The 24,152-nt window shown below is 33.4% G+C and overlaps 1 protein-coding gene across 2 annotated transcripts in view; it reads right to left on the reverse strand.

Moving 5' to 3' along the window:
* The window catches only part of FANCM (FA complementation group M), a 55,268-nt gene that overhangs the window by 7,380 nt on the left and 23,736 nt on the right, over positions 1-24,152 (reverse strand). For both annotated transcript variants that reach the window (XM_068545752.1, XM_068545743.1), the window contains exons 10-19: positions 21,896-22,102; positions 20,155-20,368; positions 16,417-16,574; positions 15,159-15,314; positions 11,501-13,418; positions 7,198-7,295; positions 6,895-6,963; positions 5,121-5,240; positions 4,230-4,386; positions 1,436-1,542 (exon numbers count right to left, since the gene is read on the reverse strand). In XM_068545752.1, coding sequence (XP_068401853.1) covers positions 1,436-1,542; positions 4,230-4,386; positions 5,121-5,240; positions 6,895-6,963; positions 7,198-7,295; positions 11,501-13,418; positions 15,159-15,314; positions 16,417-16,574; positions 20,155-20,368; positions 21,896-22,102 — 3,204 coding nt within the window. The remainder of the gene's footprint in view (positions 1-1,435; positions 1,543-4,229; positions 4,387-5,120; positions 5,241-6,894; positions 6,964-7,197; positions 7,296-11,500; positions 13,419-15,158; positions 15,315-16,416; positions 16,575-20,154; positions 20,369-21,895; positions 22,103-24,152) is intronic.

Consider the following 24,152-nt stretch of genomic DNA (forward strand, 5'->3'; position numbering starts at 1 on the left):
ACTGTATAAGTCTAAGGTGTACAGCATGATGATTTGACTTATTACGTCATGAAATAAGTTTAGTGAACATCCATCATCTCATACAGATACAAAATTAAAGCAATAGAAAAAAAATTTCTTCCTTGTGGTGAGAGCTCTTAGGATTTACTCTCTTGACAATTTTCATATTTAACCTACAGCAGTGTTAATTATGTTTATCATGTTGTACATTACATCCCAAGTACTTATTTATCTTATAACTGGAAGTTTGTACATTTTGACTACCTTCATCCAATTCTCCTTCCCCCTACATCACTCCCCTGCCTCTGGTAACCATAAATTTGGCCTCTTTTTGTACGAGTGAGTTTGGTTTTTTTTGAAGTATAATTAACCTACAATACAATGTTAGTTCCTGTTACATAACATACATTTCAAAATGATCACCAGGATAAGTCTAGTTACAATCTGTACAAAGATATTACATAATTATTGACTGTATTCCCCACACCGTACATTTTATACCTATGACATTTATCTTGCAACTAGAAATTTGCACCTCTTAATCTCCCTCACCTATTTCTCTCCTCCCCCAACTCCCCACTGGCAACCACCTGTTTGTTCTCTATGTCTATGATTGTTTCTTTTTTATGTTGGTTCATTTGTTTTTCAGATTCCACATATAAGTGAAATCATACAGTATTTGTCTTTCTCTGTCTGACTTCTTTCACTTAGCGTAATGCCCTCTAGGTCCATCCATGTTGTCATAAATGGCAAAATTTCATTCTTTTCTATGGCTGAGTAATATTCCATTTTATATATATATACCACATCTTCTTTCTGATTATATTCTTTATGGAAGAAAATAGGGAGTTTGGGAATAAAAAAAGAATGATTTACCCTCTAGAAATTTACAGTCTAGTGCAAGTAGCCAGAAAAATAAACAGTAATTTATAAACAATGTGATAAATGCTATATAATAAACACAATGAAAGTACAGATAAGAATGACCATATTTCCAAGGTGAATATGGCAATTTATAAATAAATAAGGTTAATATGAAATTGTTATCCATAAATGAAAAATAATCTATAATTTTTAGGATATACCATTTTTGTGAAAAAATTAATTTTCAAGAGAAATATGACAACATAGAAGAATTAAAATTTTAACTAGTAGATGATAAAGTTCTATTCACTTCCTTTAAGTATTCTCCTAATTGGAAAACAATTTAAGAGTATATTCTAATTAGCTCAAGTTAACAAAAGGATAATTTGATCAAATTAGGACTAAAAGGGATTTTGAGAATTCATTTAGCCCACCTTCCTTACTCAGGGCAGAAATTATTGCAAATAGTTCTGATGGTCCAATTTTAGAAACAAAATGAAGGCTTCACTAACAGGAATATATTTCAACACCACCACCAGGAAATTCTCCACTATATTTCTATAGTTCATACCTGTGAGAAAATGTTTACGTTGTTATGTTTCTTATGGACCATTTTGTACTGATTGTTCATCAGTGGACTTCGCACAGATTTCATGTAAATAGCTCTCATTTCAGTATCTGTGTATAGATAAAAAAAAATTTCAAATAGCAAAATTATTTAAATGAAAACTAACAAAGTATTTAACTTTGACCTATCCCAAATTCACATGATTCAAAATTTGTGGAATTATTTTACACAGAAGATATTTAATAGATATTGAAACATGTCTAAAAACAATTATTCAAAAATGCAAAGTTAGGAGTTTTGCCTTTGACAGACCATCTAGTTGGGTGATCATGGACAATTTATTTAAGCTCTCTGCCTTAGCTATCTCTCTCCTCTGATAACGAAGATTAGGAGAGTGCCTTTTCATGAAAAATAAATGTACACAAAGACCTTAGAACTGTATCTGATTTATAGAAAGCATTCTATAAAACTAAAACATAAAATATCCAGGCAAAAAAACCCTATACTTAAAAACATCAAAAGCCACAGCCAACAGTAAGTATGTTTCATAATTTTCAGTCAAGCAAAAACTAGGAAACACAGGTTTTTATTTATGCCTATCTTTTTTTTTAAGGTAGTAATCAGAAAGCAACTTTATTTTTGTCTCTCATTTCCCCTTACATATTTTTAGAGTGATTAAATTAATTAACAGGTTATTTTGAGGGATAACATTGCTAATTTAATGACTATCATGCTTGGGACAAGATGTATAAGCTTTTCTTTGAATAATATTTCCCTTATCTCCATTCCATAGCTAGCTTCAACTATTAGATATTCTCCTGACTTAACTACCCACTTCTTACTCATGATAAATCCCTACAAAATTTAGTGAGATCTTTATTTCCAGTTTACTGTTCAAAAGGACTCAAACAAGGAGCTTTCAGAGATTTTTTTTCATTTGTTTTATAGATTTTTTTTTGGCATAATGCATATACAATAAAATTCATCCTCTTTAGGGTATAGTTCTGAGTCTTGACAAATGCATAGTTATGGCAACCACTATTCTATTTGCTGTTGCTATAGTTTTACCTTTTCCAGAATGTCATATAAATCAAAGTATATAGTATGTAACCTTTTGAATCTGGCTTTTTCCAGAAATCATAATTCATGTGAGATTCATAGGCCTATCATTTTTTAAAGTTATATAGCAAAGAGTACCTAAGAAATGAGGCTTAAAAAAAAAAAAAGATAATGTGGATTTTGAGATTTTCTTAAAAAAAAAAAAAAAACTTTGAAATCCTACGTTTCAAACGTACTGTTTCTAAATGGAGTTTCAGATCTCCCTACTCTCCATCCCAACTGCTCCACCTTCAACCTTCCCAATTGCAGCAACTAAAGTCCTTCCTGCTGCTCAAGCCCACTGACTCCCTCTTTTTCTCTCTAATCCATCAGAAAATCCTGTCAGCTGTACGTAACCAGAATCCAATCTTTCTCACCCTCTCACTGCCACCACCTTGGTAGGAGCCACTAACATACCTTGATTAGATTCCTGCGATGGCCTCCTAAATGGTCTCTTTTTCCACCTTTGCTCCCAAATAGGCTGTTTTCAACACAGAAGCTAGAGCGATACTACTGAAATAATATGAGCTGGCTGCTCATTCATTACTCTCTGATCTCACTTCCTACTACTCCCCTTCTCACTCATTCAATTCCAGTCACAATGCTGTTCGCTTGAACAAGCCAGGCACACTCCTGCTTCAGGGCCTTCACACTGGTTGTCATCTTTGCAACAACATTCTCCCACCAGATTATACAATACTACAGACCTGCAAAAGAAACCTTATTCTGCAAATCATATCAGTATCAGCGACATAGTACCGAGAACTTTGTATTTAAAGCCTTTTTTCTTTAAAGTCACGGACCTTGGGAAACTTTGCTGTTTCAAATCATATCAGGCACTGCAGGAGCAGAATAATGGCAAGATTTGTGAAAGATACGAATACAGAATAGCCCACCACAATCTTTCCCATTTCTATTAAAGTCAATCTGAATCATCTGCTCTTAATATATTGTATAGAAGACCTGCTCAAGCATTGTTTGGGGAAACTGTTTTCGAAAAGCAGATCTCCCTTCCCTTAGCAAATTTAATAAATTTAGCTTTGTGTCTCAGCAAATTTAATAAATTTAGCTTTGTGTCTCAGCTGGTTTTAAATTTAGCTTTGTGTCACACTGCTGGATTCCTCATCTCCTTCTAGTCTTTGATTAAATGTCACCTTCTCAATGAGGGCTACCCCTAATTACCTTACTTAAATTTGCAGCTTGTCTGTTAATACCCCTAACTGCTGCCACTCCAAATCTTCATCTTACTCAACTCTTTTTGTTTTTCTGTAAAGTTTTCATCTTATACTAAATAATTTAGTTATTATGTATATTGCTTGTCTTCTTCCATTCAAATGTAAGCTTCATAAGGGCAGGGGGTTTTGTCCATTTTGCTCACAGATGCAGCTTTCTCAAGAACCTTACATAGTACTGGGCACATAGTAGGCACTAAATACTTGTTTAAATGAACATCTGACACTGAGCCAACTAGGTCATTCTGGAGAGACATAATCAAATTAACAGAAGCCTATAAACAATCAACTCTCACATAAAGCAAATATTAACAGAATTTGAATGAAAATGACCAAGTATTTTACACACGACAAATTTAATTCCCTTTAAAGTCAAAGTTCTTTGGAAACCGACTAGAATATTTAAGTATAACCACATTAAAGGCATTGAAAATTAAAAGAAAAAGAAGCATCATTATATCACTTACCATTTATAGCCTGTGACAGTTGAGTCTCATCATTTAAAAAGTCAAGTAACGAGGAATCTTGTTCATTTTCTGACTCATAATTTTCATCTGATGAAACACATTCTGCATCTTCTTGGGAAAGTTCTGCTTCATCATCTAAAAACTTCCTAGCTACAAGCTAAGATAAATGAGAAAAAAGGAAGATGTCTTTAAGAAAATCATTTTATTTCTTCAAATAATTGGAAACAGTTCTGGAAAATGGATTTCTTGCCAGTGCTTTTAAGATCAAAAATAATAAAAATAGAAAACTGCAAGAAGAAATAATAAAGTAGTATACCTATTTAAAATTTCTTCTTTTAATTCTGTTATGAATAAAATAAAGTACAAGTCAACATGTCAGCTTGCTGAATGTTTCTTAATAAGCCTAAAGTCTCCTGAGTCTTTCAGCTAATTAATTTTTGCCAGGAAAAATACAGTACCACAGAAAGACTGATCAGACAAAAAGGTGCTGAGAATTCTTTTCCAAGAATGTGAATATTGGATAGAGATAAGAAAAACAATATAATTATTACAAAAGCAAATATTCTAAAACTCAGATTTCTATCTCTATATTTTCTTCAATTTGAATATTAAATCCTCAATACACTAAAGTTTCTTCATTTAGTCATTCAAAATAACACAACACTGCAAGATAGTTTCAAAACACAAAGGGAAACTAAAATACCACAACTTAAGATTTTAATTCCAATACAAAAAGTAAAATTCATGTCAAAATATTTTTTAATTTTGGGATTTTTTCCTATAAGAAATGATAGAGAAAAATCTACTTCTGTGTAAAATCTACTGTTCTTTACTAATAAAAAAAAATACATAGTATATTTATATAAAAATAAGAAACTGAAAAAAGTTTACCTTTAGGTGACTCAGTCTCTTTTGGACTTTGATGCCTCTTTTATTATGATCCTTGAAGTCTGCTGATTGTGGATGTCGTTTGCTAAAATTCTCACTCTCATCACTAGATGATAAATCTAACTAAAATTCAATAAAATTCTTGCATGAGAAAATATATTTGGCGTGTTGTATCTTAATGTGTTTCTCAAGGGTTATTGCTTCTGTTTTCATTTTTCCTTTTTAAATAGTTGACCTAACATTTTCTTGTTAGAAAAATAAAATGCTCTTACAACTCAGAGCCATGTTATAAATACACAATACTTAAGAATTTAAAAGTTAGGTAATTCTAAGTACTAAAATAATAAATTAGGTAATATAAGTAATACTAGTATAGTATTCATTCAATTTTGTATGAAATTGAATGTATCTGATGAAAACTTGTGTTTTTAGTTTAACACTTTCCTTTAGAAGACCCTGAAGGGCTTCACACACAAAAAATTAAGTCTGTAAATACAACTATCAAAATCAGTCCAAACATACATGAGTCCTTTCAAACTAAGAAACCAATATAACAACAAATTTTGACTATGAAACCTACTATAATATCTCTTACAGAATAATATAAAACCAATCAAAAGAATCAAAAGAAATTTATCAAAATAATTTCAATTAACGGGAATAATTTTAGGTTAAAGTAGATTGAGCATCAGCATTATTAATATTTTAATTCACTTCTAGTAAGTCAATCAGACATTCTAGTTCAAGTAGCAAGTTAAAGCAATTTTTCTAATGAAGTTTTATATGAGTATACAAAGTTAATATGGACTGATTGCATTTTCAATTAATTTTGCACAGATTATACTAGTTTGTATTAGAGAATTAAAACACACAAGACTTCCTAATCTCAAAATTTAGCTATCAGATATAAACTGATGACAAATGAATACTATTAGCCTTAAGACCTGTCCCCCGACCCAGATTTCACATTCTCATAGTTGTCAATGCCTGCCAGACACTGTCACTTTACTATCCCACATGAACTTCAAACATGTTCAACACTGAACTTACCACTCTTTCTTGTTTTCTCTAAAGATGTGACACATCTGCCAACTAGCCCAAGCCAAAACCAGAGAGTCATCGTGGACTCCTTCTTTTCCTTCTTTCAAGCCCATTCAGTAAGCAAGTGAAAGAATAAGGCCTTCCAAAAACTCACCCAGATTTTTCTCCAATTTTACTTCCTGGTACTTTTTGTCTTTACAATCCAAAAACAATAGATGCTGTTTCCCCACTTTGTGTCCTTCTTTAAGCTGTTGGGAATGCCTTCCGTTCTCCCTTCTCTTCCCTAACTGCCACAGATGCTTTAAGATTTAAGTAAGGTGTTATCTTCAAGAAGCTTGCCAGAACTCCCAAGGTCTAGGTTAAGGGTTTATCTTTTCTTATCACTTAACTTAAAAAATTATATGGAAATTATCCACTTACTTATCTATCCTTCCTACTAGATTGCAGACTTAACAGTACGAGGAAATAATCTTTACAGTATCCCCAACATCTTATACAGAAGACACAAAGTAGGTATTTAATCTGAATTGCTGGAGTGTACTGACAAAAATAGGAATAGTTTTTTGAAGGAGTTTAAAATTAAAATAGAAATTCCAGTCACATAGGATTTACTATCTATTTTTCTGTTAAACATATACCCATAAGATCAAACATACCTATGGTCATCTATACACATATTTCTCTTGTAATATTTATTTCAAAAGGAATTACTATACATTATTTGTTATTTACTTACTCTGTTTGGAGGAACCCTGCGCTTTTTGACAGCATGAAGTGGAGAATCAACTTCGCTATTTTTCTGATTCTAGATAAAGTAGATAAATAAAGTAAAAAGTTAAAAAAAAAATAGTTTTAAGGGGAACAAAAGGACTTTCCTGGCGGTCCAGTGGTTAAGACTCCATGCTTCCAAGGCCGGGGGTGTGGGTTCGATACCTGGTTGGGGAACTAAGATCCCACATGCTATGCGGTGTGGCCAAAAAAAAAATAAGAGGAACAAAAAACTATGTGATCATGTTATTGTGATTATTGAATGACTCACCTCAGGGGACTCCAAAACATTTCCTTTTGTCTTTTTACTTTTTCTTCGGAAAATCTCATCATCTTCACTTTCACTGCTTGTTAACTGTTCATCTATAACTTATTAAAAAATAATGAATCTGGTCAACAGATTTAAGTTTATCCAACCACAACTATTTTATTGATGGGTCCAATAAGAATTGTTTCTGGCAATCTCAACATTTATTCACTCTCAAACAAGATAGTTTTTTAGAAATTTGGCCCAAAAATCAGCATGGGAAAAAACAGAAAAATAAAAACAATGCCAGTGTAGAAATTAAGACATGATAGCTCTTGGTAATAAACATATATTTAACTCAGGTTCAGTTTTACAAATTAACTGAAAAAAGTCCAGAAGAGTGCAAAATACAATTTTATTAGTCTTACTGGTTCTAGAATTCATCTCTAAAACCTACTATAGTCTTTCTGCCCTTTGTGTCTTATTCTCTTTCTAGTTGAAGGCTACAAAACAATATATGAAAAGATTTTTTTTAATGTATATATGTACATATGTGTACATATACATATGTGTTTGTGAGTAAGTGTAAAATAAAAATTGGCAGTCACCCAAATGTTGTAATTGGAACAAGACATTCAGGGGTAGAAAGAATGTTAAAAAACAAAACACTCATGTGAAATCAAATCCTTCACGTTTTCAGGTACTTAAAGAAAGTTCTATTTCTGTACTTTCATAAAATTTTGACAGAAGACACCTTTTATGTGTTTTTATGAAACGTTGTATAAAAGCCCTGTGGCTGTTTTAAGATATGTTCATAAATCCTCTGATATGCCTGCCTTTCAAGAGTTGGATCATAATTCTTCTACCCTTGAGGGTGGGCCACACTTGGTCACTTGCTTCTAACAGAAGAATATAATGGAAGTGAAGGTGTGTTACTTCAGAGTCTAGGTCATAAGAGGTCTCATCCTTGCTCTCTTTCTGGCCTCATTCACTCTGGAGGAAGCCAAATGCTATATAATGAGAGTAGAGGAAGTAACCCAATGGAGAGGCAAACATGGCAAGAAACTGAGGCCTCTCAACCAATGGCAATGTGATCCTCCAAGCTTATTCAAGCCTTCAGATAACTGTAGCCCTGGCCAACGTCTTGACTGCAACCTCATAAAATATCCGTAGTCAGAACTCTCAGCTAAAGAGTCCAAAGAAACGGTGAAATAATATATGCTGTCCAAAGGAACGGTGAAATAATATATGCTGTCCAAAGGAACGGTGAAATAATATATGCTGTTTTAAGTCATTAAGTTGTGGAGGAAATCTGTTATGCAGCAAGAGATAAATAACACAGATTTTGGTACCTGGAAATAGGGAATTACCATACCAAAACCTGAAACTGTGGACATAAATTTAGAACTAGAGAGTGGGCAGAAGCTGAAAGGATTTTTGAGGAAAGTTTTAGTGAAAGCTTGAAGAGCCTCAAAGGAATTGTTTGTAGGAAGATTAACGGCCATTTAGGAGGCCATGGGTGAGGGCTTAGAAAGAAGTAAGAAAAACCTTATTAGAAATTATAGGAAAGAGGATCCTTAATGTAGTGCCAAAAAGTTTAGCAACATTGTGGTAACACAGAAACTAGAAAATGTACCTAATGGGACTTCCCTGGCGGTCCAGTGGTTAAGACTTCGCCTTCCAATGCAGGGGGTTCGGGTTCAATCTCTGGTCTGGGAGCTAAGATCCCACATGCCTCGTGGCCAAAAAAAAAAAACCCCCAAAATGAAAATATACCTAATGAATGAGGTGATCTAAGTAAGGAGATTTCCAGACAAAATGTTTAAGGTATTACCTATGCTTCTTCCTGTTTAAGTAAAATGTGAAAGGAGAGAGAGCAACTAAAGAAAGTACTGTTAAAGAGGAAACAGTTGAGACTTGCTGGTTTTGAAGATTAACAGCTCCTCCAGCTGGCAAACAATATTAAATTAAGAAATGTTCCAGGCAAAGATCTAATCTAGAAGACTGCTAAGAAGCTATTGTGCAAATGGTGCTGAAGGTGTAACTGTAAATGCTTTGAGACCTCAGAAAGATCAAAGGTGGTACCTTAGAGTACCATTCAGTCAGATAAAAGGCCCTCTAAACATTTTAAAGATGTCTCTTACATTTCCTCTCAAACAACAGGCCTTCTAAGAAGATTAAGGAACTATCTCTAGACATCTTAGGAGAAGCCAAAGGTAGAGAAGGACTTACCTCCAAAAGATTTGTGGGCATAGCTAGTGTCTAATGGAATGAACCTCAAATAAGATTCACAAGAGAGCCACAAAGATTTATGAGAATTATATGCAAAGAAACACAGCCAGCTACAATTAAAAGGGGCAGAGACAGTACAAAATGAAAAGAGGACTTTGGATCCCCAAATTTTCACTAAAAGGAAGCAGGCTGAGAAAACTCCACAGGTGCTACCTGTTATGAAACTGAACCGAGCATCCAGAGGACAAAGCCAAGAACCATGGAGAATTATTACCAGACTTTGAGTACTAATCAAGAAACTTCCAATCTCAGCTCTGCTAGATTTTAGAATTGCTATGGACCAGAGATTCCTGTGGGCCTCCCATCACCCTCCCCCACTTTCAAATAAGCCATCTTGGAAGCAGATTCTACATGCCCAGTCAAGTCTTCAGATGACTGCAACCCCAAGTGAAATCTTGACTATAACCCTAAGAGAAAGCCAGAACCACCCAGTTAAGCAACTCTCAAACTCCTAAACTACAGAAACTGTGAGATGTTATTTTAAGCCACTAATTTAAGGGGAGTAATTTTTTACACAGCAATAAAAAACTAATACAAACTCACAGAGTAAATTTCTCCTCACACTCTATACTAATAAAACATCTACCCAGACAGATAAACTTGAATAAATCCTTTTTGTAGATGATCACTATATAATCCAACTCATTTTCCTTTTTTCATTATCTTCTATGGAAGCCACAGTTAAATGCAGGGCTCAGCTACAATAAGCAAATCATTCCAGGAGGCTTTCCTTTTAACTGCTTTAGTGGTGTTTTAATTAACTATTATTATATACATATATAACATGGCAAATTATCCTAAGTCTTCTATTTCAGTTAAGTGGAATAATAAATACTAAGTAAATATTCCCTAATAAATTGTTCCTTAATGTATATGTATTCAGAATTATATTGCTCATGGTTAGTAGTTAAGTACAATGCTAGAAAAAAAGTTTTAATGCAAATATGACACAAAGAAAAATCATCTCACCCATTAACACAGACTTAATATAAAGGTGTTAAAGCAAATACTAAAGGATCACAGGCAACACACTTAGTAAAAATACACATGTCAGAGTACCTCCAGAACTATGCAGAATAGTCAGTTTTTAAAAATCAACTGTATTTCCAGAACTTATTTTAAATAAGTTTTTATCTTAAATAAAACATTCATGAATCATGCCCTTGATGCTAATGAGAACAGATAAGAAAAAGATTTACAAAGGAAATTCTCATTTTACCCTACAACTATTCTTTTTCCTCAGCCATAAAGAATAAAATTCATAAATGGCCTGCTATAATAATCTATACACAAACTAGAGTTGGGTTCTATAACAGGATCTAAAGGATATTTAAATCATTTTAATACTAAACATCTATTTTCTGGGTTTTCTGTAGAATTAGATCACAGAAATCCAAAGATTCCTATAGATCTGCTATGGTCTTATCTCAATCTTCCAAATACAGTCTTATTTCTAAATTTTGCTATATAAATCCTCTACTTTATACTACCCCACCAAAATCTTACACTTTCCTTCTTCCCCTTTGTTTTCACCATTTTATAACATCCAAATTCCCTCCTGATTATTTTCAACATATCCAAATCATGAATATTCCTGAGGAGCCAAAATGAAAACCTACCTTTAAAGTCAACATTTCCAATCTAATCCAGTTCAAAATGTTTTCATCTTCTGAACCTCCTAAATGTCTGCCATCTTATTATTCACTTGGTAGTTATTTCCATGTTTTACTGGTATCTTTTCAAATGTATATGTCACACAGTTGTTTGTGTTTTACAATAAAGGGCTAGAGCCAAATCTTACACTTCTACATTTCACAGTGTCTAGCATAATACCTTTCCTATGGCATGCATGCCATAAGTATATGCAGATAAAATAAATACTGTATCAGTAAGCATCAACTTCAGAAATATATAGTACATCGATTACCTAATTCAATACACCATATACTGAGAAACTACATTTTGAAAAATTATGGAATATGATCCAAAGTAATCATTCTAGAAAGATTTGTATTTTATAAAGATGGAATCTTACCTTTAGCAGAACAGCAGGATTGATGCAGATTGATTTGTTCCCTGCTTTTAGCCTTTTCTATAGAAAGTCCCGAATCATCAAAAGTTGAATTCAATGTTTCTTTGAAACTTTGTAGATTTATTTTTCCCTTATTAGAATCTGACTTCCTAGCCACTTCTATTCTCTTCTTAGAAAATGAGTTTGGCGTGTTTGCCTGAGAAAATGGTGTACTCATAACTTTCTCTCCTACTGGCAATGAAAATTGAGAATAACCAGGAGACATAAATTCTTTATTTTTTGTTGCAGTCATTGGAAAACATGCAAAAGTTGGACTCCGCTTATCTTCACTTGATGGGTTAGTAATGGTTACACTCGTAGAACTATCAGCATGGTCTCTTGATATTACTGCTTGATTTGAAACATAATTTGCATCATTTATCTCCTTAATGTCTAAACACCCTCCAGATAGATCATCTAAAATTTTATTCTTATTTGTATCTGATGCATGTTCTAGTATTTCATCATCAGTATCTGGACAACAAAATCCTAAATCAAAGGTAACAGAAAATAAATCCTTAGAGCAGTCAAAACCATATTCATCATTCTTCAGTTTTTCCTCATGTACACCTCTCAAATCTTCATGAGATTTCCAACTATTCGTATCACCGATAATTTGATCTTGGGGTTCAGAATTATTGCCTAACAAAAGTTCATCAGAAATTAAGAACTGAGAGCCCAGTGCCATTTCACTTACAGCAGTTTTGTCTGACAGACATAAAGATTTGCATTTACTGTTCAAGGGAGGAAGGTTCACGTTATTACACTCTGTATTAACATCCTCAAATAACAGCAAACTCTCATCCTGATCAGTATGCAATATTTGGAGGCCACTGTTATCAACATCATGATTCTTTTCTTCAACAAAATACTTTGGAGGGCCAGTGTTTATTTGAATATGATGGTTGGATACTAAATGTTCATTTTTAATATCTTTATGTACTTTATCATAGTAACAGAAGCTTGGTTCAGCAGAAATCTTATCATTAGTTGTACCATAAAGGCAACTTTTTTCAGAAGGATGAGTATTAACTTTAAGTGAACTCAATTCTAAATTCTGTTGAGAATTTATAGTTGAATGTGACATCAAACAGGTGGATTTGTCATTTTGTAAACACTCTGTGTAGGGTAGAAAAAGCAAGTTCTCAAGTGCAGAACCCTTAGAAATTTCATATTCCAAATTTGAGAGTGCACTAAGAGGCGGAGGAGAATGAGATAAAAATATCTCTACATTAGCTAGCACCTCTTTTGTTAATGAATGACAATTATAAAATTTGTCATCTGTTCTAGCTATATAAAGCTCATCCTCAAATGGAAAAAATAAGCTATAAGAAAGAGATTTCTCATCACTGAAACTGTTATAACCAGAATCTAAAAAATTTCCAGTAAATGAACTAGTAGATTTATTTGTAAACTGACAATCTGCTAATAATCCACATGACTGATTACCTACATTTTCACTGATAGCACATGTGGCAGCAACTTCATCTGTATCTGATACCCTTTTATCATTTAGTAGGTCTACCTGAAAAATATTTTCAGCAGTAGAACTGCCATCAGTATCTAAAGGCCCCATAACAACCTCCTTATTTTCTTTTTTAGGTTGATCTTTTTTCAGTTCTTTGGAAGGTTTTTTTTTTAGAGAAGCAATTTCAGTTGGTTTGATACGAATTTGTTTAAAATTTTCAGCACATTCTTCATCAGATTCCGTCATTGAGAGTGATTTGCCTCGATTTATATTCTTTGTAAATGAAGATTTCTTGTTACTAGTAAAGGTGCCACTGGCAAAAGGATTATATTCATTCCTGGGAGCACTAGATGTTGAGCTAACATCTTCCATTTGTAAATAAGATTTAATTTCCAATTCATAGCTGCATTCTCCCTATAAAGAAGGAAAATGAAAAAGTCGCAGGAAAACAAAACAAAAAAAAAACAATTCTAAAGATGAGTTTTACTCTGCTAAAATATTTTCTAAACAATACTACATTATTCAAATGATTTTTTATACCTTAAAAATTTATTCCAAGTCAACCAAAATAGAAATGACACTACTGCAAAATTATCATAAATTATCTTTTATCAGTTAATATTTTTGTATTCCCAGTACCCAGTACATGAGAGACCCATGATAACTATTTGTAGAAAGTACAAATTAATACATAGAATACGATTATAAACACTGTTTTTTCACTTCTGACATTTAATTGAACAATTATTCTAATTTCCTAAAAATAGATATTTAAGAAATTAATATATATAAATGAAAAACACGCATATATATGTTAAATTTACTCTCTTAATGAAGGTAAACTAAGAACAGCTTTTAAAACATCTGAAATAATGGTACCTGTATGTCTTCTAGGCTGTAAGCTAGAATATACTGTTTTTAATAAATTTCCCAAGAACTCTTCTAGTGAATTTCCAAGTCTTACTTACCTCTAAATCTAAAACTACGGTCCCCACCATCCCTGACTCATCCTTCCCTCTTGCCCACGAATGCCACTTTAGTCAGGATTCCTCTACTATTCAGGGACTTAAGCAATTAATTCTCCACTTTTTGAATAATAAATACAGTAAATATTAATGTGAAAATGTCTGTCTCCCTGCTAGGATATATGCTCCCTATAGAATATTTTATCTGACTTCTTCATCAATGTAGCCACAGGGCCTAGAACAAACCATGCCATGTAGAAGGAACTAAATAAATGTGTTACTTTGATGCATAGGCTTTGCTGGGATCCAAAAATAATTACTTTATTTACATGTATTCATGAACAACAGCTAATAAAAATAGCAGCTACAATCTATTGAGTAATTACTATGTGCCAGTTTCTATTCTAATTGCTTTAGGTGTATTAAGCCACTTAATCCTCACAACAATCTTATGAAGAAAGTATTATCATTATCCCCATTTTACAGATAAAACTGAGGCACAAAGAGGTTAAGTAACTTACAGATGCACAATTAGTAAGAGGTAAAGTTGGGCTTCTAACCCAGGCATTTTGGATTTCACACTCATAATAGGTTCATCATTCTGACTCTCTCAAGGAAGAATAATCAGGAAACTGCTCAAGAAATCACTAAATCTCTAAACTACCACCAGGATAAAAGAGACATACCAAATGACCTATATGGTAGAGAACATTTATGCAGATCCCAATCTAACAATAATCTTAAATTAGCTTTACAAACAGTTTATATAAATCATTAAATGGGAATTCCCTGGAGCTCTATTGGTTAGGACTTGATGCTTTCACTGCTGGGGCCCAGGTTCAATCCCTGGTCAGGGAATTAAGATCCTGCAAGCCATGCAGCACGGCCAAAAAAAAATTTTAAATAAAAGAAAATTTTAAAAAATCATTAAATGTATTAAAATTCTACTCTGGTCTATCAATATTCACAGATGACATTCTTCTAACTAGGCCTACTTCTCCTAAGACAGAAAACTAGTTCCTCACTGAGATCACAAGAAGCTATATAGAAAAACAAAAATAGTCTAGCTATGATTATTTATAATAAATACTTGTTTCTTATAATAAAGACTTCAAATTAAGAAGAATAAAGATTAAGTATTCTAGTTTCACTGTCATACCAGCAAGAGAAAGTTACAGTAGAACCCTACCTCTTCATGTCTCATTCCTTCTATCATTTGCATAATGTTTATGAAATGGTGACATCGATCTGAATGGTCAACTTGATATGTAGGCAAAGGATGATCCTGCCACAGTCTCCATTCAGAGAGAGAGAGTTGATGAATTCCAGTGGTTGGTTCTTGAGTCTTGATTAATGATGATTTAACATAATAAAAACACACATACTCAGATTTCACACACTGATTTAAAAAATACTTAATATACCGATAGCCTACCATAAATAATTTTAATTCATTTAGGTATTTTCAATTAAAACCTCAGGAGAAAAAAGAAAATAATTTTATAAAGTACAAAGATGCCCTTTTAAATACATTTTTAAAATAACTGTTACATGTATTGCTTGTAAAATTAGAAAGAAAACAATAAATGTCATTAAAAATGAAATACACAAATAAATAAATGTTATATGAGTTACTACTTGGTCATATTCCTGTTTATATAGTCCCATGTTAACAGCAATATTTAAGAAAATGTGTGGCTTCAAAATTACTATCATCCTAGATTTATATTCTATAATCTAATAAAGAGGCAGTCATAATCTCTCAGTGATACTGATCCCAATTCTTCATGCCTATTGCCATTTCTCACTTTCCCTGTTAGTGAATAAAATACAATTTCTCAAGAGCCATATAGTTCTAGCCCTATAAATCTTCCCAAAGGAGTCTTCCTTGAGGTTGTTTTTCTAGTTCTCTAGGTTCATATGTAACCTTTGCTCAATTCTCTTGACTTTCATTAAGTTCATCAATAATTTGCTCATAATAAACAAAATAAACAAGTCTAAGATCCAATTTAAAGTTTTACTATAATTACAAAACAAAAATTGAAAACAAGTTTGTACAAAGATGCTCATGACAGCATAATTTTATATTAGTAATATACTGAAAATAATTCTAAAACACGACAGGGAAAGAGCCAAATTATGGTATATTGCAGAGTAACATAACAATCATATAAATTACACCTACACAGACATGTTCATATGCAGAAAGTAATAAGAAAAGTCAGAACTTATGTAAATATATTACAGTCATGTAAAAATATATATACAAAAAGGAATACAAGAAAAGTAGTAGTTTTACCAAGTTAGAGTTTAGTATTCTCTTTTACACTGCTTACATTCTTAATTTTTACATAAGTTGACATTCTGATCATGTACATTCATTCTCTTTACTTCCAAAGCTATTGCACAGTCGCTATAAAGAGCATCTGAAAACATGTTCAACTTACTGGTCTGTTCTCCTCATTTTGTAAAGATAGAAACTGAACTTGAGGCAATGTTATTTCCTTAATTTCATCAGTGTCTCTTAATCTATATCGTCTGTTCCATAATTTAAATTCTTCTTCTGATAAGAACCAATCATTCTTTGAATTACTCTGCCTCATTCCTATAAGTTTAAAAAATAATTGAAAAGAGGTTTAAAAAAATCTGCCAGGCAAACACAAAATATACGACATCAACTCAAATGCTCTACCTGTTTATGTCTACTCGTCTCTGCTAAACCACTGATTCTATACCTTAAAATTAGTGTTCTTCATATAAACACTCTGGTTATCACTTCCTGCTTCTACATAGCTCCTAAACTTCTCTCACCTCTTTGAAAGTACTAGTGCACCCTTCCATCTAGAGCTAACCTTTGGTAATGACTTCATTAGCAAAACATCACCAGGCAGCTAGGCTCTCAGTCCTGGTTTCTTTTGGACTCTCTCCATTTTGTTGTCTAAGACCTGGCAGGAAACAGATAACTCACAGATGAAAACTAGTATCATGATTCTAGCATAACGTTATCGGAAAAGTTATCTGAAACTGGTGTGGGGGCAGGGGAGATGCCAAGACTAAAGTCTTAAATGGGGGGGGGGGGGGCGTTGAAAGGGGATAGGAAAGACCTACTGCTTTAAAAAATGACATAATAATATACTTTTTAAAAAATGTATAGTAAATTAACCCTTTTTTATTTCCATAATCTCTATGAAGGAAAACAATCACCAACATGGAAAGGATAAAAAATACAAACCTATAACTCTGGTCCCAATACAGATGAGGGCAGAAAAAAAAAATCAGAAAGACTACTGAATTAGGAATCAGGAAGCTTCTGTCTTAGCTAGTCCCAAATATTATATAGAAAGCTTTTATAAAATAAGGGGTTTGAACTAGGTGATCTCTCAGGTCCCTTTCAGATCTAGCAATCTGAGGCACTAAGGCTTTTGAAGTAGAAAGGTATTCCACTCTCCTAGTCACTTTAAATAAACTCAGACCTCTAAGCCCAAATGAATTATATACTAATACATAGAAGATTACATTCATACACACTATCTTGGCAAGATGAATCACTGACACTTGAAAAATCAGAGAAAACGGAAGAAAAAAGCACAGAAAAATGAACATGAGCTAATATTATCTCAATTTTTAAAAAAGGACAGGTTCTAGACTTTTACCATCCATCCCTAGTAACATTTTATAAACAATCATTAAACATATGGTTAATTAACATCTATAAAAATAAAATGATCACTAAGAGAAATGTATGCCAACCTAATCTAGTTTTTTAAATAAATTCAAGAGAATTCAAAATACATACTATCCTTTCATTTTAACCCAAAATTTAGCGAAGTCTTGTAAAATGACAGGTATATTCCTATTAAGTGGATTTGCATTAGGTTTAATAGGCATATCCAAAAAGCACTGATTAATGGCTCTGAGTTAAGGGAAAGAACATTAACAAATTTAAGTGAGTGAGTCCAAAGCAGGTGCCTAGGAGGGAAAGAACTTTGCAACTTCATGGTAATGAAAACCAGTAGAAATCAGTTGAACAAACCTGAGAGGTACTGTCTTCAAATATATAAAGAACTGCCACCTACGTAAACCAAAGATCAAATCCACTCTTTGCGTCTAGAAGCTGTTGGCAAAGAAAGTCGCCTGCCATTTCAGTAAACAAAGGATGATGGGGCCATCAAGCCATCAGCCACTGCAGCTGCCCCCAAGGGGGTTTCAGCATGGAGAAAAACAGGATACTGGCCCCAGATAGTTAAGATGTATATCAAAGGTATAATTTTAATGAGCCCAAACTCTTGCATCTTCCCATACGTAAAAAAGCACTAAAATCATTAACTTGAGACGTCTGTTTTTTGTGATTAGCAGTAATCTTTTGATGCTCGACTACTAGGGGTTTTTTCAGCAAAAACTCCTACATATCCTGGCTCCTCCTATACCTCTTTGGAACAGTCCCTCAGAGCTGTCTGAGAGGCTGCCTTCCCGGGCTATAGTCCTCAGTAATACCCCAAATAAAAACATAATTCTCAACTTTTACATTGTGCATTTTATTTCAGTTGGCAAAGCCAAAACTAAATCAATGAGCAAAAGGTACAAAGCCAGAATTTTTTTTTCAACAGAGGGACTTCTTCTATATGGACTATTCAACAATGGAATGAACCCTCATAAAAGAATACAATTTCCATTAACAAAGATGTTCAAGTTGAGGCTGGATATACATTTAACAAGAATGCTACAGAAAACATCCCTACCTTGGTAAGTAATTGGACCAGATGACCCCTAAGATTTCTTCCAAATCTTAGAATATAACTACATGATTTTATGATTCTTTAAAAGCTTACCTTAAAGATTAAGTAAAATTAAAAAAAAAAAGTTTTTGTTTCTCATTTTTATAGTGCTAATAGTTCCAGATATTTTCTTGATATCACCAAAATCTCTGCAGTTCTTAAGCTAGCACTCTCATTACTATGCTCCCTGGCACCAAAGTATTTTTTTTCTTACTGACTCAATATCACCAACAACTTAATCTAACTTCACCACTATCTGGTGTAACAGTAAATTGAAAAAAAAAAGGGGGGGGGTGGATTTCACTGATGGTCCAGTGGTTAAGAATCCACCTTCCAATGCAGGGGATGCGGGTTCGATCCCTGGTTGGGGAACTAAGATCCCACATGCCGCAGGGCAACTAAGCCTGCACACCGCAACTACTGAGCCCGTGTGCTCTAGAGCCTGCATGCCACAACTAGAGAGAAGCCTGCACACCGCAACAAAAGATCCCACATGCCACAACTAAGACCCTGTGCAGCCAAATAAATAAATAAATAAATATTTTTTAAAAAAGAAAGAAAATTTTCTCCTTTGCAGAGACGGAAATAAACAATTCCCCCTCCCTTTTTCTGGGAGCAATTCCAGAGATACCTAATGTTCCTAAATCCTTTATTTAACCCTTTGATATTTATGCAAATCGTTGTAAAGGCAAAGCAAGCCTCTAGCCAGCTTTCCAACGAGAAATGATTTTCTTAGGGACCTAGGAGCCATCTCTTTGAAATGTAAACATCAAGGAAGATAGTGTCCCTATCTCCCATACACCTGCAGAGTTTAGCCTTGGCACCTTTCTCTGAGCTGTCCTTATCTGCTTGTCATAGAGACAGAGAAGTTTTATTATTTCTTTGGATAAAGGCAACTAGCTAACACAAATGGCTACCTCAATTACCAGGTGAATTTGGAATGAACTATGAAAGAACATACAGCAAATGGTGCTGTCCTCTTATATGAGGACAAGTTACTGTTAATCTTAAGAAAATGATGTAAAGGACTGTGACTGCTTGGATGAATAGGGTAGAATTTCTTTCTGTCTTTGTATCATCTCAGTGGATTGCTTACAATGCACATTGTAATTGGCTTAATGCTTATTCAATAATAAAACTATTTTCTTTCTTTTCCACAATTTGTAAAGAGGATTCTCTGGGCTGGTAAGATATTTTTAATTTTCCCAACACTGAGTTTCTTTCATTCTGTACTGCCAGTGTCTCCTTCCCTTTGCCTCATTAATCATCTCTTATCCTTCTCAAAGTGAACATCTATAACATCCTAGAATGTACGTTGAGTTTCTCATAGAAGAAAAATATCAATATATGACCTGCTAATGAACAAGAGGAAAACAAATGCATGTCTCAAATGTGAAAAATTTTATTTACCCTTCCTATAGGAAAAGATAGATGACTTTCGCTGCAAGTTCCGAGAAGGCTTCTCTGGTTCATAGATACCATGCGTGATGAACATCTTATGTAATTGTGGATTGATTCCATCAGGAACCATTCGTGGACTTCCTTGGTAAAAATGAAGGACCTGCCTATTACCTGAAATAGCTTTATAAATACTTCTTTTGTTGCACTGACTTTGATTATAAGTCTGCAAAAACAAACATCAAATCACATTATTTCTATAATAATCACCAAGCCACGACAAGCAGTTATTATATTAGTCTGAGTTTATTCTAAACAGTAAACTCTGATCCACTTAAATACGTGAAGAATGGAATATCTGTTGTCTTAAATTTGAAGCCTATTTAATTAACTCTTGATGAAAATCATTTCAAAATTCATTATTATAAAAGCTTAACTTAGTAACTATATTGTACAAAGGAAATCTGTCTTTTTTTTAGTATCTTGCTATTTTTGATTAAGGCTGATGTTTATATATAAGTGTAAATTGCTTTTTAAAAAAATACTATTCTCTTATTTCAGCTTGTTACTTCATCTCTCTACGTGTCAATTTTCTTTACTGTATACAACAAGAAAAGCACTCGTACTGCCCTTACAGGGTTGCTGACAGGATTTAAACAAAATAATGCATTTGAAACATTTGCAACACTGTCCAGCACAGAGTAGCTACTCACCAAATGTGGGCCATTATGACTACTTAACAGATAGGAAAACTAACACCTGATATCTAAACTAACAACTAACAACTCACTTAAGGCAACTCACATTAAGTGAGTTGCCTAAGATAATACAATTAGTTAGAATCCAATTCCACTCAGTGATAATACATAGACTTTCAAAAGCTGCCAGACATTTCATTTGTTGGAATCATTTTATAGATAAACTGGATGTTACATAAGAATATGCTATAATCACATGAAAAGTATTGGGGGGAAAAAATTCATTTTTCAGGATGATTTTTAAAGGGTTTATAAAACATTTTAAATCAATTTTTTTAAACTATCACAATTAATGAGAAAATCTTTAATGTAAAACTATTTACTTAGCCACAGAAATAGTCCCACTCAGTTACAAAAGTTAATACTTCAGTGTACATACACAAAATAATATTATGTATTGATACAACATCGTATTTAGGAAGACCTGTCACCCAAGATTACAACAAAGTATGAATATCATTCAAGTCCCTTATCACTTAGAATAGGCATCAGCAAACTTTTCCATAAAGGGCCAGAAAGTAAATATTTTAGGCTTTGCAGGCTACACATTATCCCTGGTGCATATTCTTGTCGGTTGGTTGGTTGGTTGATTGATTTAGGTAATTCTTTAAAATATAAAAAAAAACCATTCTCAGCTCACTGTAGTTAAAAAACAAAAAACAACTAAACACAAAAAAGCAGGTCTTAGAAGCACAGGGAAATAGTAACACAAAGTAATACATATTGATTTTTGTATCTATGTGTCTCAAAATTAATAACACTGAAGTACAAAAATATGTTTCTTTATATGGATAAAAATATTAAGACTGAATCCAGTCAAAAATTCTCCTAATTACAAGAAAAGAACAGGCAGAATCTAATACAAAGGAAAACAGAAATCAATCACAATTACCTACAGATTGTTTGGACTTTGAATGTTAACAGATTGATACTTGTCTTTAGGCTCTGTTTCTCAAATTTCAATTGTCAAATTATATTTCCACAAGTCTACTTACCCGTTCTTCTCGTCCTTCAGCAAGGATAACAACAATCCTGCCTTGACGTTTGCGGCCAGTTCTACCCATTCGTTGCACAAGACGAATTGGGCTCTTCTGGGCATCAAAACATATTATAAGATCAACTTCTCCTATATCCAAACCTTCTTCACCAACACAAGTAGAAACCAATGTATTGTAACCACCACTACGAAATTGTTTCACTACCTAAAATTAAAATGATTTAAAAATAACTAGATGCAAGTATAAGAGAATTGTAGATCAAAGCATACTTTTTCCATTTGTCCCTGAAATCAGATTCAAAATCAGCACCCAAAGTACTATCGAATAGGAAAAGAAGCGGCAAAATGGCAATATAAGCCAAAAGACATTGTGGTAAAATGCAAAGGGCAGTCCCAATTTCTTTGCTTTAATAACGGTTATGATTCCAAAAGGTTTTGCTAACAATTTACACGTGAATGAGAAACCACAGATACTATTTTTAGCATCACTAAAAGGGGTGTAAAGCAGATACGTGGCCCAGAGCAATTACTGTTATTTATCATGTCTTAGACCTAAATTTATTGTTAGTAAATTTAACAATAATAGTAAGTTTAATAATTAAACTATTGTTAAAGTAAGATTGTTTTATTACTTCTAGAATTCGTATTGTAAATAGAAACAGAATGAGGGACATAGAGAACAGACTGGTGATTGCCAAGGGGGAGGGGGTTGGGGGAGGGATGGAGTGGGAGGCTGGGGTTAGCAGACGTAAGCTTTTATATGTAGAATGGATAAACAACAAGGTCCTACAGTATAGCACAGAGAACTATATTCAGTATCCTAGGATAAACCATAATGGAAAAGAATATATAAAAAAGGAATGCATATATATATATAACTGAATCACCTTGCTCTAAGCAGCAATTAACACAACATTGTAAATCAACTACACTTCAATAAAAAAAATTTTTTAATTAAAAAAATAGAATTCATATTTTACCTTTTATACTGTCATTCCAGTGAAGGGTAGCAGAATATGCCACCCCAAAATATGACTGTAGGAGTTTAGAACATGCTGCCCCAACCTATGCTGCTTTGGTATATTGATTATTTTGAGCTATAGGCACTCAAAAAACAGCAAATGCAGGGAGAGGCTTTCTCTGAACTCCCCTTATCTGTCTAAAAGCAGATCCTCCAGAAGGAACTCAATTGTCATAAATCCCCTCCCCAGGAGTTTCATCAACCAGGGAAAATTGACTCAACAAGACACTGAAAGTCCACACTACATCCAGACACACTTTATCACAAACTATCATACCTCCCATCTTTTCTTTTAGGGCTCCATTCATCTTCCCTAAAAATCATTTACTCTCCCCTGTGCACCCCCCCCCTTCTCTTTCCCCATAAGATGATATTTAAATCTGTATTCTAAGCCACTTCAGGGAGTTACTCATTTTTCCCTCAGTATCTCCTATGCATACATGAGGTATACATGTTAATAAGCTTCTGTTTGTTTTTCTCTTGTTAATCTTTCATTACAGAGGTCTCAGCTAAGAACTCGGTAAGGGTAGAGGAAAAATTTTTTTTCTCCCCTTCACCAGGATTTCTCTCTGATCAAGTTAATGAAACTACATTAGCATAACAATGAGTTAATGAAAAAGTCAACAAATATTTTGAAAAGTTTCCTTAAGCCTTATAAACTTAGTTCTCAACTGCTCTGAGCCTGTTTCCTCATTTACATACACACACATACATATATACACTCACATCAGTGTTGCAGGTTTATGGATGGTGGAATAGTAGCAGTGGTGGTAATTAAATAAGATCATGGTCAATAGATAGATAGAGAATAGAAACAAAAATTAAATGATGGTATTCCAGAGGAATCAGTCATGCTTTTGACTAATATCTTTATAAATGCCTATTAAAATGTAAGAATGCCTGAACAAAATGGCTAGTATGAAGGACAGTTATCAGACCTCATATCTAAAAAGTAAATTTCAGGAGAAAATATTAGGGGAGTATATACAAAAAGGAAATATGAACTCTATCAAAGTATAGACATAGCTATGGACCCATGACAAAAGACCATAAAGTCGTTTCAAGCTCAAACATTCTACTATTCTATAAGTAATAATAATCATCAGCATTTAAACCTAGGTCTCTCTGACTCTAAAAACCTATTGTCTTAATCCTTAAGCTAGTTCTTTTGTTTAAAACAACCACTTTAAAAGTAGGATAATAAATATAAATTTATCATGTTAAATCCTCTTAG

This window comes from Eschrichtius robustus, chromosome 1, assembly GCF_028021215.1.
Source record: "Eschrichtius robustus isolate mEscRob2 chromosome 1, mEscRob2.pri, whole genome shotgun sequence".
In the NCBI taxonomy this organism is placed as follows: domain Eukaryota; kingdom Metazoa; phylum Chordata; class Mammalia; order Artiodactyla; family Eschrichtiidae; genus Eschrichtius; species Eschrichtius robustus.